Raw genomic sequence first — 16,393 nt, forward strand, 5'->3', positions numbered from 1 at the left:
ATATGGCAAAAAGGTGGGAAGAGCACAGTATGTAACAAAAGTATTATCAATCAGATCAATTTAATCAATAACATGGTTCGTCGAGTCACCCGCCACAACTCAGGCCTCAAAGAACATGAGCTTCGCAAGATACTAGAAGCAACTATCTTTTCCAGAGTTTTGTACGCTCTTCCCTACGTTAAACTCACGAAAACTAGAACAATAAATTGGAGATCGCCATCCGGAAATGCCTACGAACGGAGCACGGTGTGCCCATTTACGCCCCAAACTATCTTCTTGCCGACACGGCCCTCCACAATACTCTTGAGGAGAAAGTAGCCGCGCACATTGCTGCCCAACAGCACAGGCTCACGACGTCAACCCAAGGACGCACCATCCTGGCTGATACAGGGTTTGCGACATCTCACCTATCTCCTCTGCCAAAAGAACCTCCACCATGGGACACAATTCCTAGAATAATGGTCAAGCCCATCCCGCGTCACATGGACCCGTCTTCAGACTCCGGCAGGCGCTGAAGTAGAGCCCTGCATCTATCCAGCCCATCACATGACACATATTACACAGACGCCACGTATACCGACAACATAGCCACAACTGACGCGGTAGGTCCACGTGAAGACATCATCCGTCAACACTGCAATTTACCTTCTTCTACAGTGGCTGAAATTTAAGCCATTGCCGATTCGATCATGCTGCAAACCCATTAAACTGACCAAATTACCATCCGCATGGATAGTCAATGTGCCCTCAGAGAATTCGCAACTAACTCCTTACCTGCGCACATTCATCACGAGCTGACATGCTACATGGCAGCCCAGAGTCACCTGCACGTATTTCTAGAATGGGTACCCGGACACCAGGGAATTGTAGGGAATGAAAGGGCTCATGCCCTTGCTCGTGCAAATCGAAACCCGAGCGACCCTCAACCCTGGCCCCAAGACTACAGCCCTAAGGAAGAACGCGCCGCTCATCGCAAGGCTCGGAGGCAACTGCTGAAGGATCTTCGCAGTTCTCGCCGCAATCTTCCTCCTCCCACTTCTGACCTCACATGCCGCGAACTTACTTACATCCGCCAGGCTCAGACTCTCTCCCTCCCTTGTGACCTAATTCTTCACTATATAATGACCCGAGATGGCACGCCCCACTGTCAGGTGTGTGGCGCCTATCCCGACGTTAAACACACTTACTGGACTTGTCCTCGCGCCAGGCGATCACCCCACTTTCTTCATCCACACCTTTTACCATCCCACATTCCATACTCAAGGGAAAGCTGGGCCGCTCCTCCGCCTGATCTTCGCCCCATCCTTTGGTCTTGTCTCGCCCGGCACATTGCCCATGTGCGGGGCCCTGACACCGGCGGAATCCCCGCCTGGACGCATTCCAGGCCCACCAGAACCCCATTTTCGGCAGCCTGCATAGGGGCCACTTTAAATAAAGTTTGATCTCTCCTTTCTCATAGCACAGGCCATCGGCCATCAAACGCGACCATCAAACACGCTTATATTTTTTCACAACTGTGTTTGCGCGGGAAAACAAAAATAGAAGACCTATCACTTGGAGGAGGAGGAATAAACTTTATTTATATATTATTTAAGGAGTGGTGGCAATGTGGGGTCTTCTCAGTCCAGAAGTCCCTGGGCGGTCGCTGCCAGGCGGGACCTTTCAACCAGCCGAAATTGATCACCGGGGTCCGGGCTGGCTAGCATGCATCCCCACTGCTCATGGTTGGGGGAGGGAATAGGGGGGAGGGATGGTGTGTGGGAGCACGCCCAAATCATATGGTAGAGTGTACTGTCGGGAGCAAAAGTCTGGATTCCACGCGAGCGGCGGCCGAAATGCATTGCAGCGCCACCCTGCGAAAGCTCGCCTGCTGCGAGACACCGGCTGTAGGGCCTATCTTAACTGCACGCATGTTCGTTCGCCCACACGAGTCTGATACGGTTTCTTTTCTCACGGAAAGACCGAACGGTGTCGCTTCGGCTGTCCATGTAGCGCGCCTTTTGAAAGTGGTCACAATCAGGGGCGCAACTTGCGATCACTACAGCATGAGCTGCTATCTGTGGGCGCGTTGCGCTCAGCAGTGTGCTTTTCTTTTTTTGTTACTACTTCTTTTTTTTGTTTTTTTTATTTTTGTTTAAATAAATAACCTACGACCCCTGTGCGCTCTCTTTTTTTAACTAGGAGACACCGGAATGAAAGCCACACAGTTTTTCTGTTCCACTTGATGCGCCCACTAAAATTCTTTTCTTTCAAGCTTCAGTTTTCCTACGTTGCGACCAGAACGAAAAAATGCCTACGATAATTTCTCAGTTGAAAAGCATTCATTCGATAAAAGCAGTCGCGAAGCGACACGCTTCCTTAAACCAGTTTGAGACTATTGTTTTGCGGTGCAGTCGCAGATAGCAACTACTTTCGATGTGCAACGCTGATAAAGAGTGACGAAAAACTACCCGTTCAACGCATCAGTGGCCGCTTACTGCCACTCACTGAGACCGTATCGCAAATGCTACACGCCGACGGAATTGCCCAGTCGTAAATGCTAGACACGGCCGAAGCGACACCATTCGGTCTTTCCGTGAACAAAAAGCGTATCAGACTCGTGCGAGCAAACGAACATGCGTGCAGTTAAGATAGGCCCTACAGCCGGTGTCTCGACAGCAGGCGAGCTTTCGCAGGGTGGCGCTGCAATGCATTTCGGCCGCCGCTCGCGTGGAATCCAGACTTTTGCTCCCGACAGTACATGGTTGGGGACAGTACTTGCAGGTGGCGGAGTAGGAGGTGGGGTGGATGACGTGGAGGAGGGTGCCATGCGGGTAGGTGTTGGTTTGAAGGCGGCGGTAGGTGCACCTTCTTCCTTAGTCAACTTGTCTTGGAGTGGGGGAAAGATGCGGCGTTCGAGGCGGTAGTGTTAGAGGATGTCTTTGAATTTTTGAGGTACAGAATGGTGTGCTTCCGACGGTGACGCTGGAGTGTTGGAGGGGAACGCCCGGTAGATATCCGCGTGGGCGGCAGCATGAGCCGCCTCATTCCCCTCCAGAGACTCATGTCCCGGGGTCCAGAGAATGTAGAGGTAAGGGGGTTTATGGATGGAATGTAGGATATGGAGGGTCATATTTCATGAAGCCACTCAACTACACAAAATTACGCAGCATGCTTTTGAAGCTTGTGATAAAGAACGTTGCTTTGATTTGTGAAAGTTAGAAAAAAAAACCAGAAAGGCATTTTTCTACATTGGTTTTCAATTTAGAGTAAGTGCTTCACGTACCTGTAATGCGCCGCATTTCGAAGATTCAACCATATTTTTTTCTAAATAACCTAAAATTGGCACGCATAGAAATTGATGGGTGAATTTTGCTAAAATCATGCACCCCCTGGGTCTAACGAGGACGATGGTTGAACGCGAAGCTTTCTCGTGATGGATTCTTTGGCTGGCCAATATCACACATCGAGTATGCGCTACTCTGGAGCAACACCGCGAGCCGGTTTAGTTGGAAACGATCCATGACAACACTTGCGCAAAACAAACGCACCCCCCTTTCTGAGCACCACTACTTTGGACGTACGCACCACTTTCCAAGGATACCCACAGCAACTCTCTGTTGTGTACTCCGCAGGCCTAACCTTTGAGTTTGTGGTATACGGCGCGAATCGGTACCTGCTGCTTGGCGTTCGCTTCGAGCATGTCGAAGTGGAGCAATCAGATACACGTCGACTTCATAACGCCAGGGACACAGGTTTGATTCTGGCTACGGGAAGCGTTTTTTTTCTTTCACTTCAACCATGATCATTCATCATCATCTTCAGAGAAAGTTGGCTTTCCTGCAGGGTGTATTGGCCTACAACGGCATCAGTGAGGACAATATAGCTTCGCTTTAAAGAAAGTGTACCTCTCAGCTTGTTTAGAAGCAAAGAACTCGACCCGACATTTCGGCAATTTTCGAAAATCATGTTTGTAACATTTATTAGAAAAAAAAACTTATCCCGCAAGCCAGAAAAATACGCTATATAATTTAAACGTATTGAAAGTCTCGGCAGAAAAAAGAATCTGTGGCGATAGCTGCAATAGTTTGTCTTTTGTAATGGTAGAACCTTCGAATTTCATGCTATTCGTCCAACGCGACTGTGACCCGATCTAGTTTCGTTTTTTTTAGGAAAAGTTTCCTGCAGACGAATTTCATATGCAATTTCATGCGCGAAAATGAGCTATATTTAAAATTTTCGCCAAAATAAAAAAATAGTGACGAAACACACCTGTCCCAATTCTCGTGAAAACGCCGCAAACCAGTCCCTGGGACAACACAAGGGCTTATCGAGGAAGTGGCTAATGAATCGCCCCTGCTTCGCCTGTTTCCCCTAATATATGTCCCAATTTCTTCAGTTGTCTTTGAAATTGCGCCATTGTTATGAGAAAAAAAGCACTATTTTGGAATAATTGTTAGTAATTTCTTGTTGTTCTCGCTTTAAACTACTATAAATTTTTTCATACTGTGCTGGTAATTCAACTCATCGAACAGGTTCACGAACCGGTTCAAGCTTCCGAACCGGTTCGCGAACCGGTTCGGCCTTGGACTTACTCGAACCGGAACTGAACCGGAACGACATGAATTGACTCGAACTCGAACCGCCATCGAACCGTAATTTTTTCGGGTCGACAACACGATTTAAAAAAATGCCTTGAAATCAAGCGAACGGAAAAGGCGAACTCACCGAACTGAATATACTCATCGTGCCTGCGGCGAATGTAGAACTGTCACGTGCACGTAGAACTAGCTGTTCGCCGTCTCACATCAAAAAAAAAAAAAAAAATTGGCCGCGTATCTGCTTCTTCCGGTGCACATTTTTACCAAGACGACAGTATTTCGTCGCATTTGCCATGTAAATGCCTCCCTTTGCTTTCCCGCTCACCTCTCATGCTGTTCCTCTTCCGGCGCGCTCCTCCCAAAATAAACACCCTAGAGGCTTGCTCAAGCTAATTTAAATTTACCGCGTTCCACTGCTCCAGGCCGGATTCCTCGATACCAGCGCTGCCGTACGGCGAAGACGCGCGTGAATCGAGGATCCCTATTTCAACGTTTATAGAACCAGGTTGCCCTACTCCTCGTGCGTTCCAAGCAGAACGTGGAACATATCTAGTGAAACCTTTCGTAACTGTTGCCGCTTGATTTCTTAAAATGCGGCCAGAAGCTATAGTGGAGCGGGAGACAGCCGGCGACGGTGTGAACTTTTTTTTGTAGTGAATGTAGTATTTCAATTCTCAAAAATCAAGCATCCCTAATTTTTTTTTTATAAAGGAACACTGTAAATATCACTTATTTATTGATTTTCTGCCTTATATTTGTGCAATGTCTCGTTCTTCAATAATGTTGACAAGTATGAACGTTGACACTGGACTTAAGACGTTTAGATTTGGCTGTGGATATATAAGACTATTGCGCAGATTTTGTTTCACTTTGGCCGCGTGGCTGAATCGAGTCCCAGACAGACAGATGGGCACACAGACAGACCAAACTTTCTGCGTTTAAGTAGCCTAAGAAAGACTATCGTCTTTAAAAGGAAAAACTGGTCACGTATCTGCGAGCGTTACTGCAAATGACGCCAAAAAATTATACGATATCTACCACTCTTGCCAGATAATGCCGCGTCACCTTCGCCCACCCCTCCCGATCCATCATAACACCTCCTCTTCCTCCACCTCCTCCACCTCCTCCTCCTCTACTACGTTTTTCAAAAGCATGCAGGAAAGGAAGGCTCAGTCCCACTCAATATTTCAAATATTTCCTCTTAAACATCCAAGAAGTTCTAAATAAGAAATCGTATATTTATCTAGTTTATAATAAAAAATCAAGCAGTCATTCGTCGCAGTATTTTTTACAGAAAAATGACCTATTGATGTGACAAATATTTTTCGCTTACCATCGTTCAACACACTCATCACAATCATTTATTTACCCGAAATAAACTAATCTGATCGAATAACCGCGGGGGACAGCTGTTGCGTCATTTCAAAAATAAAAACTATTTACGAGCTACAATTATTAAATACAAAATCCCGTCTTTAAAAGTAGATAACACTATTATAACTGTCTGTTACGGGCCTCTAAATGGATTGGTGACAAGCTTTCTTGAGAAGTAGGCATTAATTTCTGATGATGATGATGATTGTAGGGTTTTACGCGCCGACGCAACGCAGGCGATGAGGCGCGCCGTAGTGGAGGGCTCCGGATTAATTTAGACCACCTGGGGATCTTTAACGTGCGCCGAAATCTCGTACACACGGGCGTTTTTGCTTTTCGCCTCCATCAGAAAAGCGACCGCCGCGGCCGGGAATCGAACCCGCGACCTCGTGCTCAGCAGCGCAACGCCTTAGCCACTGAGCCACCGCGGCGGGTAGGCATTAATTTCCGAATTCGCCAGTAAAAAACGCTTCACTTCTATCTGCGGCTGAGACTTCCATACTAACATGTTGAAAAATAATTTCGTGGCGCTCATAATCTGTCTTGTTGTTAATATACAGTCTCGTAAAGGTAAACGATGCACCCATAAGAGCAGCTGCCCAGTCGTCATCCGTAATTGATGTATTTTTACAAAAACAGGTGTCAACAAAATCAACACGGGGGTGTTCCCATGTAATTATATAAGTCCACTGCATAACGAAAACCCCTCCAATTGCTTCTGACCTGCGCTGCCGGAGTTAATTCTTTGCCCCCGACATTGCAAAGCGAAGCTGTCTATGTCTCACTGATGCAGTCTGTAGTGTACTTCAAAATCCCCTACAGGAAAGCCGACTTCCACCTGTAGAGTGTACTCTGCCTCAAATGCACTCTTTCACAGATGAAGACTGCTTTAAGTTTCCGTATCAACCGAGGAATCCCTCACGAGAAAGCTTCGCGTTCAACCATCGCCGTCGTTAGACGGAGGGGTGCACCATTTCTACTTCGTCCTTCCATCGAGTTAACGGCCGACCCCCATTCTAGTCCCGTCGCTCGGTAGCTACTCTGTTACCCTGGTGGTGCACTGGTTGTCAATTCGCATTACATGCTCAACCCCAATCCCCTGTCTCTTTATTTTTACCACGATATCTTCCACCAGAGTTTGCTCCCTGCTATTCGACGCTCGTTTCCCGTCCTTAAGCTTTATCGCTATTCCTCATTACATGGCTCCTTCGCCTGACCTCCGTCTTCTTTCCAGGCGTTTAGTAAAGCCCAAAGTTTCCGCTCCATGTGGTGACCGGCAGTACGCATTTGCTGTATACCATTCCTTTTAGTGACACGACAGAAGTATGCCGCACTGAATCTGAGAGTGCTCGTCGAGTGTACCCTAGGAAATACGGAGTATGTGCCGGAATTCCTTTTCGTGGTTAGGATAAGTACTGGCAACCTGTACAAGGTAGTTGTAATCGCAAAATTCTTCAAGCATATCATTTCTTAAGCTGGAGGGGTGCTTCCTGCATTCCAGTTTAGGGTTACTTTCGATTTATTAGTCTTGATCATTAACCCTACGACGAAGCTTTCTGAATGCAGGTGAAAAAGCATTTTTGCTGGCGTTTAAACTCACTGCACATGTCATCCGCAAATGTAAAGTGGACCGAATATTCTTCATTTATCCATAGTCCAGACGTTACAAGTGAAGCTTTCTGAATACCCTTTCCAGACACTGTCTCTCTGTATATCTCTAAAATAGTTTAGAGCACTGAGTGCTGTAAACAATTTTAGTGTATCGTTTCTCCCCTGTCTCAGGTCCTCCCTTATAGGAAGTGTTTCACTGTTCTTGTGAAAGATTATCCTGCACACAATTTCCTGATATTTGTTTACAAAGGTCTTGTGTAAGTCTCCTCTATTCCCTGGTCCTTCAGTGCTTCAGTACTGCTGCGGCGACTCTGTAGACACTGCCGCAGTATATTGGAGCGCAGTATATTACAAGATTTGCAGCGGCCAATATTGACCTCGCTGAGGTGAGGGGTGAAATCAACACTGGGCCATGATTCTGTGCTTCCGGCGGAAAGGAGATGCCAGACCCCTGCAAATAAAAAAAATATCTAATAGTAAGCCTGGTAATGCTTGTAGTACTAAAAATAATAATACAAAATAATCCAGCGTGATTTCTATCGAACCTGAGATGTTTGCGATGTTTCAAGTCAAAGTCTAGAATTTTGAAATTTAATCATTTTCGAGGCAATATTAACTGAAGACTTTATTGAGAGCTTTGAGGCGGGCACTCCGCACATTGGATTTTTAAAGTTTTCTTGTGTGTGCATGTGCGTACGTGCGTGCGCGTGCGTGTGCGCGTGAAGTTTCGTCCGAACCGGGATTTAGTTTGGCGACCACGAGGAACCTTCATCTTCACGCTACAATGTACTCACCACAGGATGGAGCGTTGTGCGGCATCTACGCAAAAGTGTCATCCACCAGTTGGTGCTTGGCTGCGAACCGATGTCAAACTTCCATACGGCCACTTAAGGTACCCCACATTCTCAACTGCACTGTATTTTGCACACGGAGTTTTCTGTTCCATTGTACCGTTTTGTTTAAATTCAATCTAAGCAGATATTTAGCACCTGTATTTTTTCTTGACGCTCAAGTGTAGCGTGTGATTTTGTTGTCCCCCCCCCCCCATGTAATGCCCGCAAGGGCCTGTAGGGTAACAAAAATGAAAAAAAAATGGAGAAAAATAATCAACACGTATACCCCCTACAAACAGCCATGTGGCTCTCTGTACTTGTTATAGAGATGGCTATTTCGGGTCCAGCTATAAGGTTTTAACGAGGACATGCTGCTGAAAAATAGCCAGCCCGGCACGAATATTTATTGGGCGGGGATTTCACTACCCTGCGTTAACCAGACGTTGTCATGCTTTGTGCAGACGCAACGGCAATGAATCAGCGTCGACGCCTCGAACGCGTCAAAGCGCGATAGATCGATTGCGAGAACAAGGTCGATGCGCTAAATAATGGAGCAGTTTTGACAAATGTGCCATGAAATGAAAATCTCTATCAATTATTTAAAAAAATGGGAAGTCAGGGCAGAAAGGGGGGAGGGGCATGCCATGTTTTTGTGTTTGCTTTTTTGCATGAGACGAGAGCATTATTTTTGCAAGGAACCAAACTACCCGCATCGGTGGCTCAGTGCCTATGGCGTTGTGCCGCTAAGCCCAAGGACGCGGGTTCCATCCCGGCCCCGGTAGCTGCTTCTCTGATGGAGGCGAGCAGCGAAAACGCCCGTGTGTCAAGATTTCGGCGCAGTTTAAAGATCCCCAGGTGGCCGAAATTAATCCGGAGCCCTTCACCACGGCGTGCCTCATACCCCAGGTGTAGCTTCGGCGCGTTACTCCAAAATCAATCAATAAAACTAACTAAAAATCATCCTACTATTCGCTACCGATCGCGGTGCATAAGAGACTGCTACAACTATCATACTATTCGCTACCGATCGCGGTGCATAAGAAACAGTTCATTTGTTCGCCAACCGAGAATACATTTCAAACGGTAGAAACAGCGTCTTTAACTCCCTCCAAAGCCACCTCCCCATCCTCCCTCCCCCCCGAAGTATGAAAGGTAACAGCAAAACTTGAAACCCATATACAGGAGTAACTTTCCAGGAATGCTACAACGAAGCGAGATTTATCAGCACCGGGTCGCTCAGCGCGAAGCAAGAGGATTAGTGAAGATTTCTGGAAGCACCTTTATTGAATGCGTAATGCACTTCATGGCGTGTGAGAAGGACCTTAAGATATCAGGACCTTACGATATAACAGCGCAATGTTGTGACCTTCTGGGCCTCATTAAGCTCTTACGTAGCTTCCAGCCTAAGGCAGCATTCAGTCTTTTCTGGAAATTAAAATGAGGAAATATGTGTACACTATAAATATTTACAAGTAACCTGCTAAATGTACCATGACAAAATAGTTCAGATGGCGACAGTTCTGTACGCACTCGATACCTCCCGTGGAGAAGCATTTTGTGCATTTTGCTCAGTATTTTAGAGGTTTGAAATCATTAACCACGAATTATACTTTCGATGTGAAACCCGATAAGTCGCTCCTCTAAAGAATGTATAAATCCGTTCACGGCATTCGGGGACGCTTCACGTTTAAAAAATACCGTGGGTGAATCTTAGCCGCAGATTTAGAGCGGGAACACTTTCCTTACTCTGATTTGCCACGGTGCGCGGGTGCGGCCAGTCGCTGCGTCGAAATGAGCAAAGTTGATGAATTACGAACGAATAGAGACAAATGATTCGAGTAAAAAAAATGTGGTCTGGGCTGCGACATAACCCTGCGCAAAGCACGATGTTTGCATTGCGTAATGCGGCCGTGTAGAGCCTCTTTTCTTGAGTCAAGCAGTAGCTGCCCATGACTGACCTACGCCGCTCGTTCGATGGCAGTCCATTCCAGCCAGTTGTGGTGAAACATATTCAAGGGTGCTTTGAGAGTGCTCGAAAGATTCGTGTGATTTGGTAGGGAACAATAAAAATCACGATAGGAGAGGAAAGTGTCCCCGCTGAAAAGTGCGCTTAATCCCAGCTCCAAAGTCTACGTGAACACGCATCTAGCTCGTTGGCTGAGCTTGCAGTCAAACTTTCTGATTTACTCAGATGTATCAAGTGGCAGCCACTGATTTCACCCTCAACTTCAGCTCGTTGATGAGGCTGAAGTCGTGCGAGGCTGACGTCGTGCGAGGTTGCGAGCGATGCGAAGAGGCTGAGGTTGCGCTCCTGATAAGTTTTCCAAACCTTGCTGCCACGTAGCACGAGGCTGGTTTTTGTTCCGTCCACCCCAGCTCTTTATATATGTATATATATATATATATATATATATATATATATATATATATATATATATATATATATATATATATATAGACAACGACACAGCTCCAGAACTAACTCTTCGAAACTTATAGCTGAAAATAATATAGGCGATGCATTAAAGGTGGTTAAAAAAAAAATTACAGCCCGTCCACTGCTGTGAAGATGGAAGCCCAACACAGCTGTATTGGTGTATTGGGTATGTATCGTGACTTCCTACATTAATCGGATAAAGTCACACACACACACACATATTTTCCTTGTAAACAATTCTGAATTATTTCCCATATAAATTTGGTCCGGGGGGATAGTTCCGATAAAACAAGAGTCAGAGCCGTTTTCTGTAACCATTCTCCCTCCGCAGACGGGAATTTTGTAAAGTTTACTACTTCACTGTGAATTAACTGTTTGTGGGAAGTAAACAAATCTCGGTGTAATTTACAGCGGTCCTAGCGGCCAATTCTAGTGTATTTTTTCCCCAAGATATTTTACACCACCTCTGGAGCGAGTGCGTGGGATTCTTTGTCGACGCGACCCAATGGACGCACACAATTTTGGCGAGAATCTGGCGCGAGACAACTTCTCTGTACAAATGACGTGCACTGAGGAGAAACTCCCTTTGTTGCCACTGCCAATGTCATGTTATAAGTTGTACAAGCAGTACAAGGTGGACGCCGGCGCCGGGAACGTACGGCCTCTCGCTCAAAGCATTTCAGCGGTCCTGTTCCGCCACCTCGCGGAAGGCAGCGATGAAACAGCTGAGATCAGGCGAACTAGTTCCAAATTTCGACGCACTTTGTCGCGACGCGTCCGTGTGCTTGAGTCGGTGTGCGAGGCACTGACAGCTGCACGCTTCCGCGTAGAACCAAGTGAAAGATAAGCATTCATTCCATGCCACGCGCACGTTGCGATGCACCGCATTCGGAACTCGGACGTATTAGCTAAGGACGCTAGGGAATCCGCGGTGGAGACAATTTTGCACGCAGCCAAGCTTAAACAGTAACGTGGCATACTGCGAACACTGGAGCAGTAGGCTGAGTATAACGCTACACATGTACTAAACATTGCTTACAGAACATGCCCGAAAAGACTGAGATCAATGATTTTCACCCTGCTTTCTCTTCCCCCGTCGAATGGGGAAAAAAAGGGGGACGAAGAGATGCGGAATCGTAAACTCTTCCCGTGTAAATGCGAATTTATGCATGCCCGGCTACGTTGCACTTGTGACGGCGCGTCCTTCGCCTCCCTCTTAAAGTCGGCCGTCCCTCGCCGTTCTTCGCAGGCGCAGGAACTCCCGGTTTACCATCAGCTGGGCCGTCCCAAAACGAGCGAAATTCGGGTTTTGCACACACCCACGGCCCTCCCGTGCATGGCCAGGCGAGGCCTACCGGACGTGCACGGGCTGCGGCCTTGGCTGGGTAACAGGCGCGTCCAAAATGTTCTGCGTTAACATCTCAGGGCTCTTACCATGGGCCTGTTTCGCTGTCCAGGCGGAAGCTGTGTTGCCCGCGGCCTGCACCACAGCGGCGGCCATGGTTCACGCTGCACGCTATCCACGCTAGAGCAATCGATCGACGGGCGCAGCTAAGCGCCCACTACGCGAGAGGGCGCCGCAGGCCTTTTCCCTGCGTTTATTGTACTTGTCGCCGCCGATCCCCATTCGGCTTCTTCGCGGGTATAGCCAGGATAGCCGCATCCCTCTGTGGGCAGTGGAGCGTCACGGAATTGAACACCACGGAAGCTTGGCCGTCGAGCGAAAGCCGCAGAAAAACGGGTTCAGCCAGCAACGTTACGTAGACCGGCTGCGGCAGACTAGCCCGTGGCTTTCCGCGCGCCTGGCTGCGCGCATGAGTGCGGTGGTCAGAGCGCTGCCCGGTCGACTGGACGCTTCTTCTCTGGGGGGCCCCGCGGGGCGCGCAGCAGTTGTGCTCGGCCGGGTGGACGCGCTGCCTCGCCTCCACCGGCCGCTCGCTGGCCGGTCCGCGCGTCCGCAGGCCGGCCGGCCCACTATGTCCCGCTGCTTCCCAGGCCCGGCACCTGTCGGGCTTGCAACGGCACGCTCCGCAGTGTCGCCAGGAGATGCCATGGCTGCAATGCCATGGCCACGATGAGGTGAGCCTCTTACACGGCGCTACCTGTCAACCCTAGCCCACACCGTCCAATTACGCATAGATATCGGTCGGCTGCGCGCTCTCGGGGAGTTTCTCTTCGCTACCGGGCGACGTTCACTAAAACCACGCCGGTCAGCCGCAGTGTTTATTGCATTGTTGGCACCCACGCCTGCACGTCGCCAGAGGCCTTTATGTAGTTCAAGGGTTGTACATTGATACAGATATGGACATTTCAACGATGTTTCCGGCATCTTTGTCCGCGCACTTTTCACACGGCATAAGCGAGGTATATCACCGTGTCGCAACGAGAGGCTGCGTTTAAAGTAGACTTTTGGAGTCGCGGAATTGAAGGATCTGTAATGCCATGACACGCCAATTGTATACATAAATCACAGGCCTGGGAAAGAAAGGCAGAGACCGAATAGCTTCCCCTTTAGTCGCTTGTGAAGCGCAAGTAATAAGCGTCAAGTCTCGGCAGCTTTACCTTTAAAATATATTTAGCAAGTTCCCTATAATTAATTGGCGAGTGAGAAACAGCCGCGTCTCTGATTTCGGTTCCCGTCTGATATTTATGATAAGTAAAAGCATGTAATAAGTAATTTTTTTCTATTTCAGAGATAGAAAGAAAATCCCGTAAAAGTAATATCTGAAAAAAAAAAAAATATATCCCTGCACTCTATTGCAGCTTTGTTTGCGCTACCGGCGTAGGTGTAGAGCCAAAAAATTATCCTCCAGTCTGCCTTGCATCAACGCTTGAATAGATCTTGTAGCCGGGGGAAAGTCGGCCTGCTTCTACTACATTACGCGTCTACAGCCTCGCACTCTCCGCGGTTTTGCGGGGGATGCGCCCTCTTAAGAGCGCGCTCGGCGAATGCCATGCAAAGCGCCCTCTTCCTCGCGATCCCGAGTTTGTACCGGTGGCCGCCAGGTGGCTCCGGGAGCCGAGTTCTTTGGGGGCGGTGTCCGCGCGCCGCCATTGGCCAGAATCTGGGTCGGGGAGAGTGGGGCAGTGTGTCAGGAGGTCCTTGTTTACCTCGGGAAGCGGGGCGCCGAGGGAAGGCGGCGCGCGTGGAGAGGGATGAGAGGGAGGAAAGAGGAAGGCGCGGCCGGAGGAACCACAGAAGATGGGGGTCATTGGCACGCTGCTGGCACACGCGCGAACACGCGCGTTCGTCGCTGGGTGACCGGACCGCGGGAAGCCGGAGGAACAGGGTGCGTGTGTGCTATCGATTTGCGCGCGCTGTGCGTTTATGAATGCATGCAAGCCGCGGATGATGACGGGAAGCGCTTGTGACACTGCGGCGGCGACGCTTTGCAGCGGCTGCGGCGTTTTTGAAGAGAAACGTGCTGGCGGGCGACGGGTGTCGGGCGGCCAGGCATGCGGTCATGCAGCTGCCGCGCTGGCTGCTCGCCTGCGCCCTGGTCAGCCTGGCGGCGGGAATCACGGGCATCGTGCTGAGGCGCCGGTTCCGGAGCTACGCCATCGGCGACATCCTCTGCATCAGCGGCATGACGCTGTTCACCACCATCCTGGCCAGCATCGCGCTGAAGCTGCTGGGCCGCGCGCTCAAGCGCCGCGTGGCCTGTTCGCGCTTCGCCGAGATCCTGGGCGTGGTGACGCTGCGCTCGGGCACGCAGCTCGTCGAGCCGCAGGACGTGCGCCTGCTGCCCGCCGGCACGCTCGTGTGCGTCGTGCCGCCCACGCAGACCGACTTCTGTCCCGACAACGCGGGAGACATGCTCACCATCTTCGAGGATTACGCCCAGTTCCCGCAGCAGCCGCCCAGGATGTTCGACACGCACCGCCTCTCGCCGCTCTCGACGGCAAACCACGCCCTGGACACCCCGCCGCTCCTGGTCACGTCTTCGTCGTCCGAGGCGTCAACCCAGGCAGAGCCACCGACATCCTCGGAAGAGGACGACGACGGAAACACCTCGTCGGACCGGCCGCCGTCCTACGCGAACCTGTGCGGCGAGCCGCCGCCCCCTTACAAGAGCGACAGCATGTCCACCCTGAACGACGACATCGGCTGAGATTCTGGCGCCATCGCCACCAACAGCGGGCCGCCCTTTATTGGTTCACGCCGCGCAGAAGGTAGGCGACAGGGACTGGTCCCGACCGCAGCTGCCGTTGAAGGACGCCGGGGACGCTACGCTGGCTGCTGGCACTGGCGACCTGCGCGCGCCGAGCATGCGTGCCTGAAGCGCTCGTCCTGCAAGGGACCGCGATCCACGCCCGCCCGCTCGTGCTAAGCGAGCCTACCTCGCTCTCGTAGGCCGCGTTTTCTCGCTGCTGCTGTTGTTGTTGTTAATGTTGTGAAATGAAATATCTCTTCTCGTTTACCTACGCCTCAGCGTTTTCTGAAGCGCAAACTGCGTGCGTACATTATATATGGCAAGGAATGTCGTGGCGCCTCGCTCGAGCGTTCATCTTCCGTGATGAACGCTCGCGCGTGTTGCCATTCGCCTCGTTGATAGATAGATAGATAGAAACTTCATTGTTCATGGGAGGGTGGGACGAATCAGCCGCCTCGGTCCAGGCAGCCGCCGTTGAGTTTCACAACAATCGAGAACTTGTACACTGTGCACTGAAACTGCCTTATGCAGAAAGAAAAATACTCCGACAGCTTACTTTTACAGCCCACTTGTAAGGTATTGCATTCTGTGAAATGCGGCCTGTAATGGGGCGAGGTGAGAGCGCCTACAAATGTTTGCTTTTGCCGCCACTTTGTCGAGGCTTAGGGGAACAGACGAAAGCAGAGTACACTTTAGGACCGGATTAAAAGTGTTTGTTTCGGTTAATAAAAAAAACGGAAGAAAAAGTGAAGCATGCGCGAATACCAGCTGCAACCGATTCAAAGCATCGTCTTTCTTAGACGCTGGTTTGAATGGTTTTATTTTTTATGCGGAAACTGGACCTCGGTTCACAGAAAATCGTAGTTGCATGGAATTTTGTTCCGAGTGAAAAAGTTATTTTTATCGAAAACAGTGATACGGGAGAGTACGACGCTGCACGGGTATCCGGTGAAATGTGTTAGCTCGCCTTTTTCTTTCACCTGTTTTAGTGGCTCGCTTCATTAGTCGTTCAAATATTTACAGCGACATCATAATATTTATGCACACCCGGTGATCACATGCCTTCGTTAGAATCTCACATGTGGTTCGTATGGAACTCGCGAATGCTTCCAAGAATATTGTTTATATTCTTCTACCGCGTATGAATTTGCCACGCAAGTCTCTATACTCAATGCGAGAAAATAATCGGCCACCGGTGAGCTATTTTATCTTTGTTTTCGCTCCTGGATTCCGATTGTGTACAAATCAATATGAAATTCCAAATATTTCATGATTACTTCATTATGGTTTCAATTACATTGATACTCTCTCAGAGGTCCTATACTGCAGATCTCGAATTAGCCACGCCTACATTAACGTTTCCTATACATTATGTTCTCACCCTTGACCTATAGACCGAAGAAC

The 16,393-nt window shown here is 49.3% G+C and overlaps 3 protein-coding genes across 3 annotated transcripts in view; 1 reads left to right on the forward strand and 2 right to left on the reverse strand.

The window, feature by feature from the left end:
- Positions 1–12,390, reverse strand: part of LOC144156176 (uncharacterized) — a 28,809-nt gene extending 16,419 nt beyond the window's left edge. The window contains exon 1 of the mRNA XM_077688037.1: positions 12,270–12,390. The gene's annotated coding sequence lies outside the window, so the exon portion shown is untranslated. The remainder of the gene's footprint in view (positions 1–12,269) is intronic.
- An 89-nt stretch (positions 12,391–12,479) lies between these two features.
- Positions 12,480–15,256, forward strand: LOC144156177 (uncharacterized). The gene is made up of 2 exons (XM_077688038.1): positions 12,480–12,914; positions 14,232–15,256. The coding sequence occupies exon 2, from the start codon at positions 14,300–14,302 to the stop codon at positions 14,945–14,947; it is 648 nt and encodes a 215-aa protein (XP_077544164.1). The 5' UTR covers positions 12,480–12,914; positions 14,232–14,299; the 3' UTR covers positions 14,948–15,256.
- The window catches only part of LOC144156175 (sushi, von Willebrand factor type A, EGF and pentraxin domain-containing protein 1-like), a 112,384-nt gene continuing 110,935 nt past the window's right edge, over positions 14,945–16,393 (reverse strand). The window contains exon 35 of the mRNA XM_077688036.1: positions 14,945–15,089. Coding sequence (XP_077544162.1) covers positions 15,064–15,089 — 26 coding nt within the window. The 3' untranslated portion in view covers positions 14,945–15,063. The remainder of the gene's footprint in view (positions 15,090–16,393) is intronic.

This window comes from Haemaphysalis longicornis, unplaced genomic scaffold, assembly GCF_048455015.1.
Source record: "Haemaphysalis longicornis isolate Haplotype H1 unplaced genomic scaffold, Haemaphysalis longicornis Haplotype H1 scaffold_1, whole genome shotgun sequence".
Taxonomy (NCBI): Eukaryota; Metazoa; Arthropoda; class Arachnida; order Ixodida; family Ixodidae; genus Haemaphysalis; species Haemaphysalis longicornis.

Excerpts from the sequence above, each read along its gene's own strand:
- LOC144156177 (XM_077688038.1), top strand. The coding sequence starts at position 14,300 with ATGCAGCTGCCGCGCTGGCTGCTCGCCTGCGCCCTGGTCAGCCTGGCG.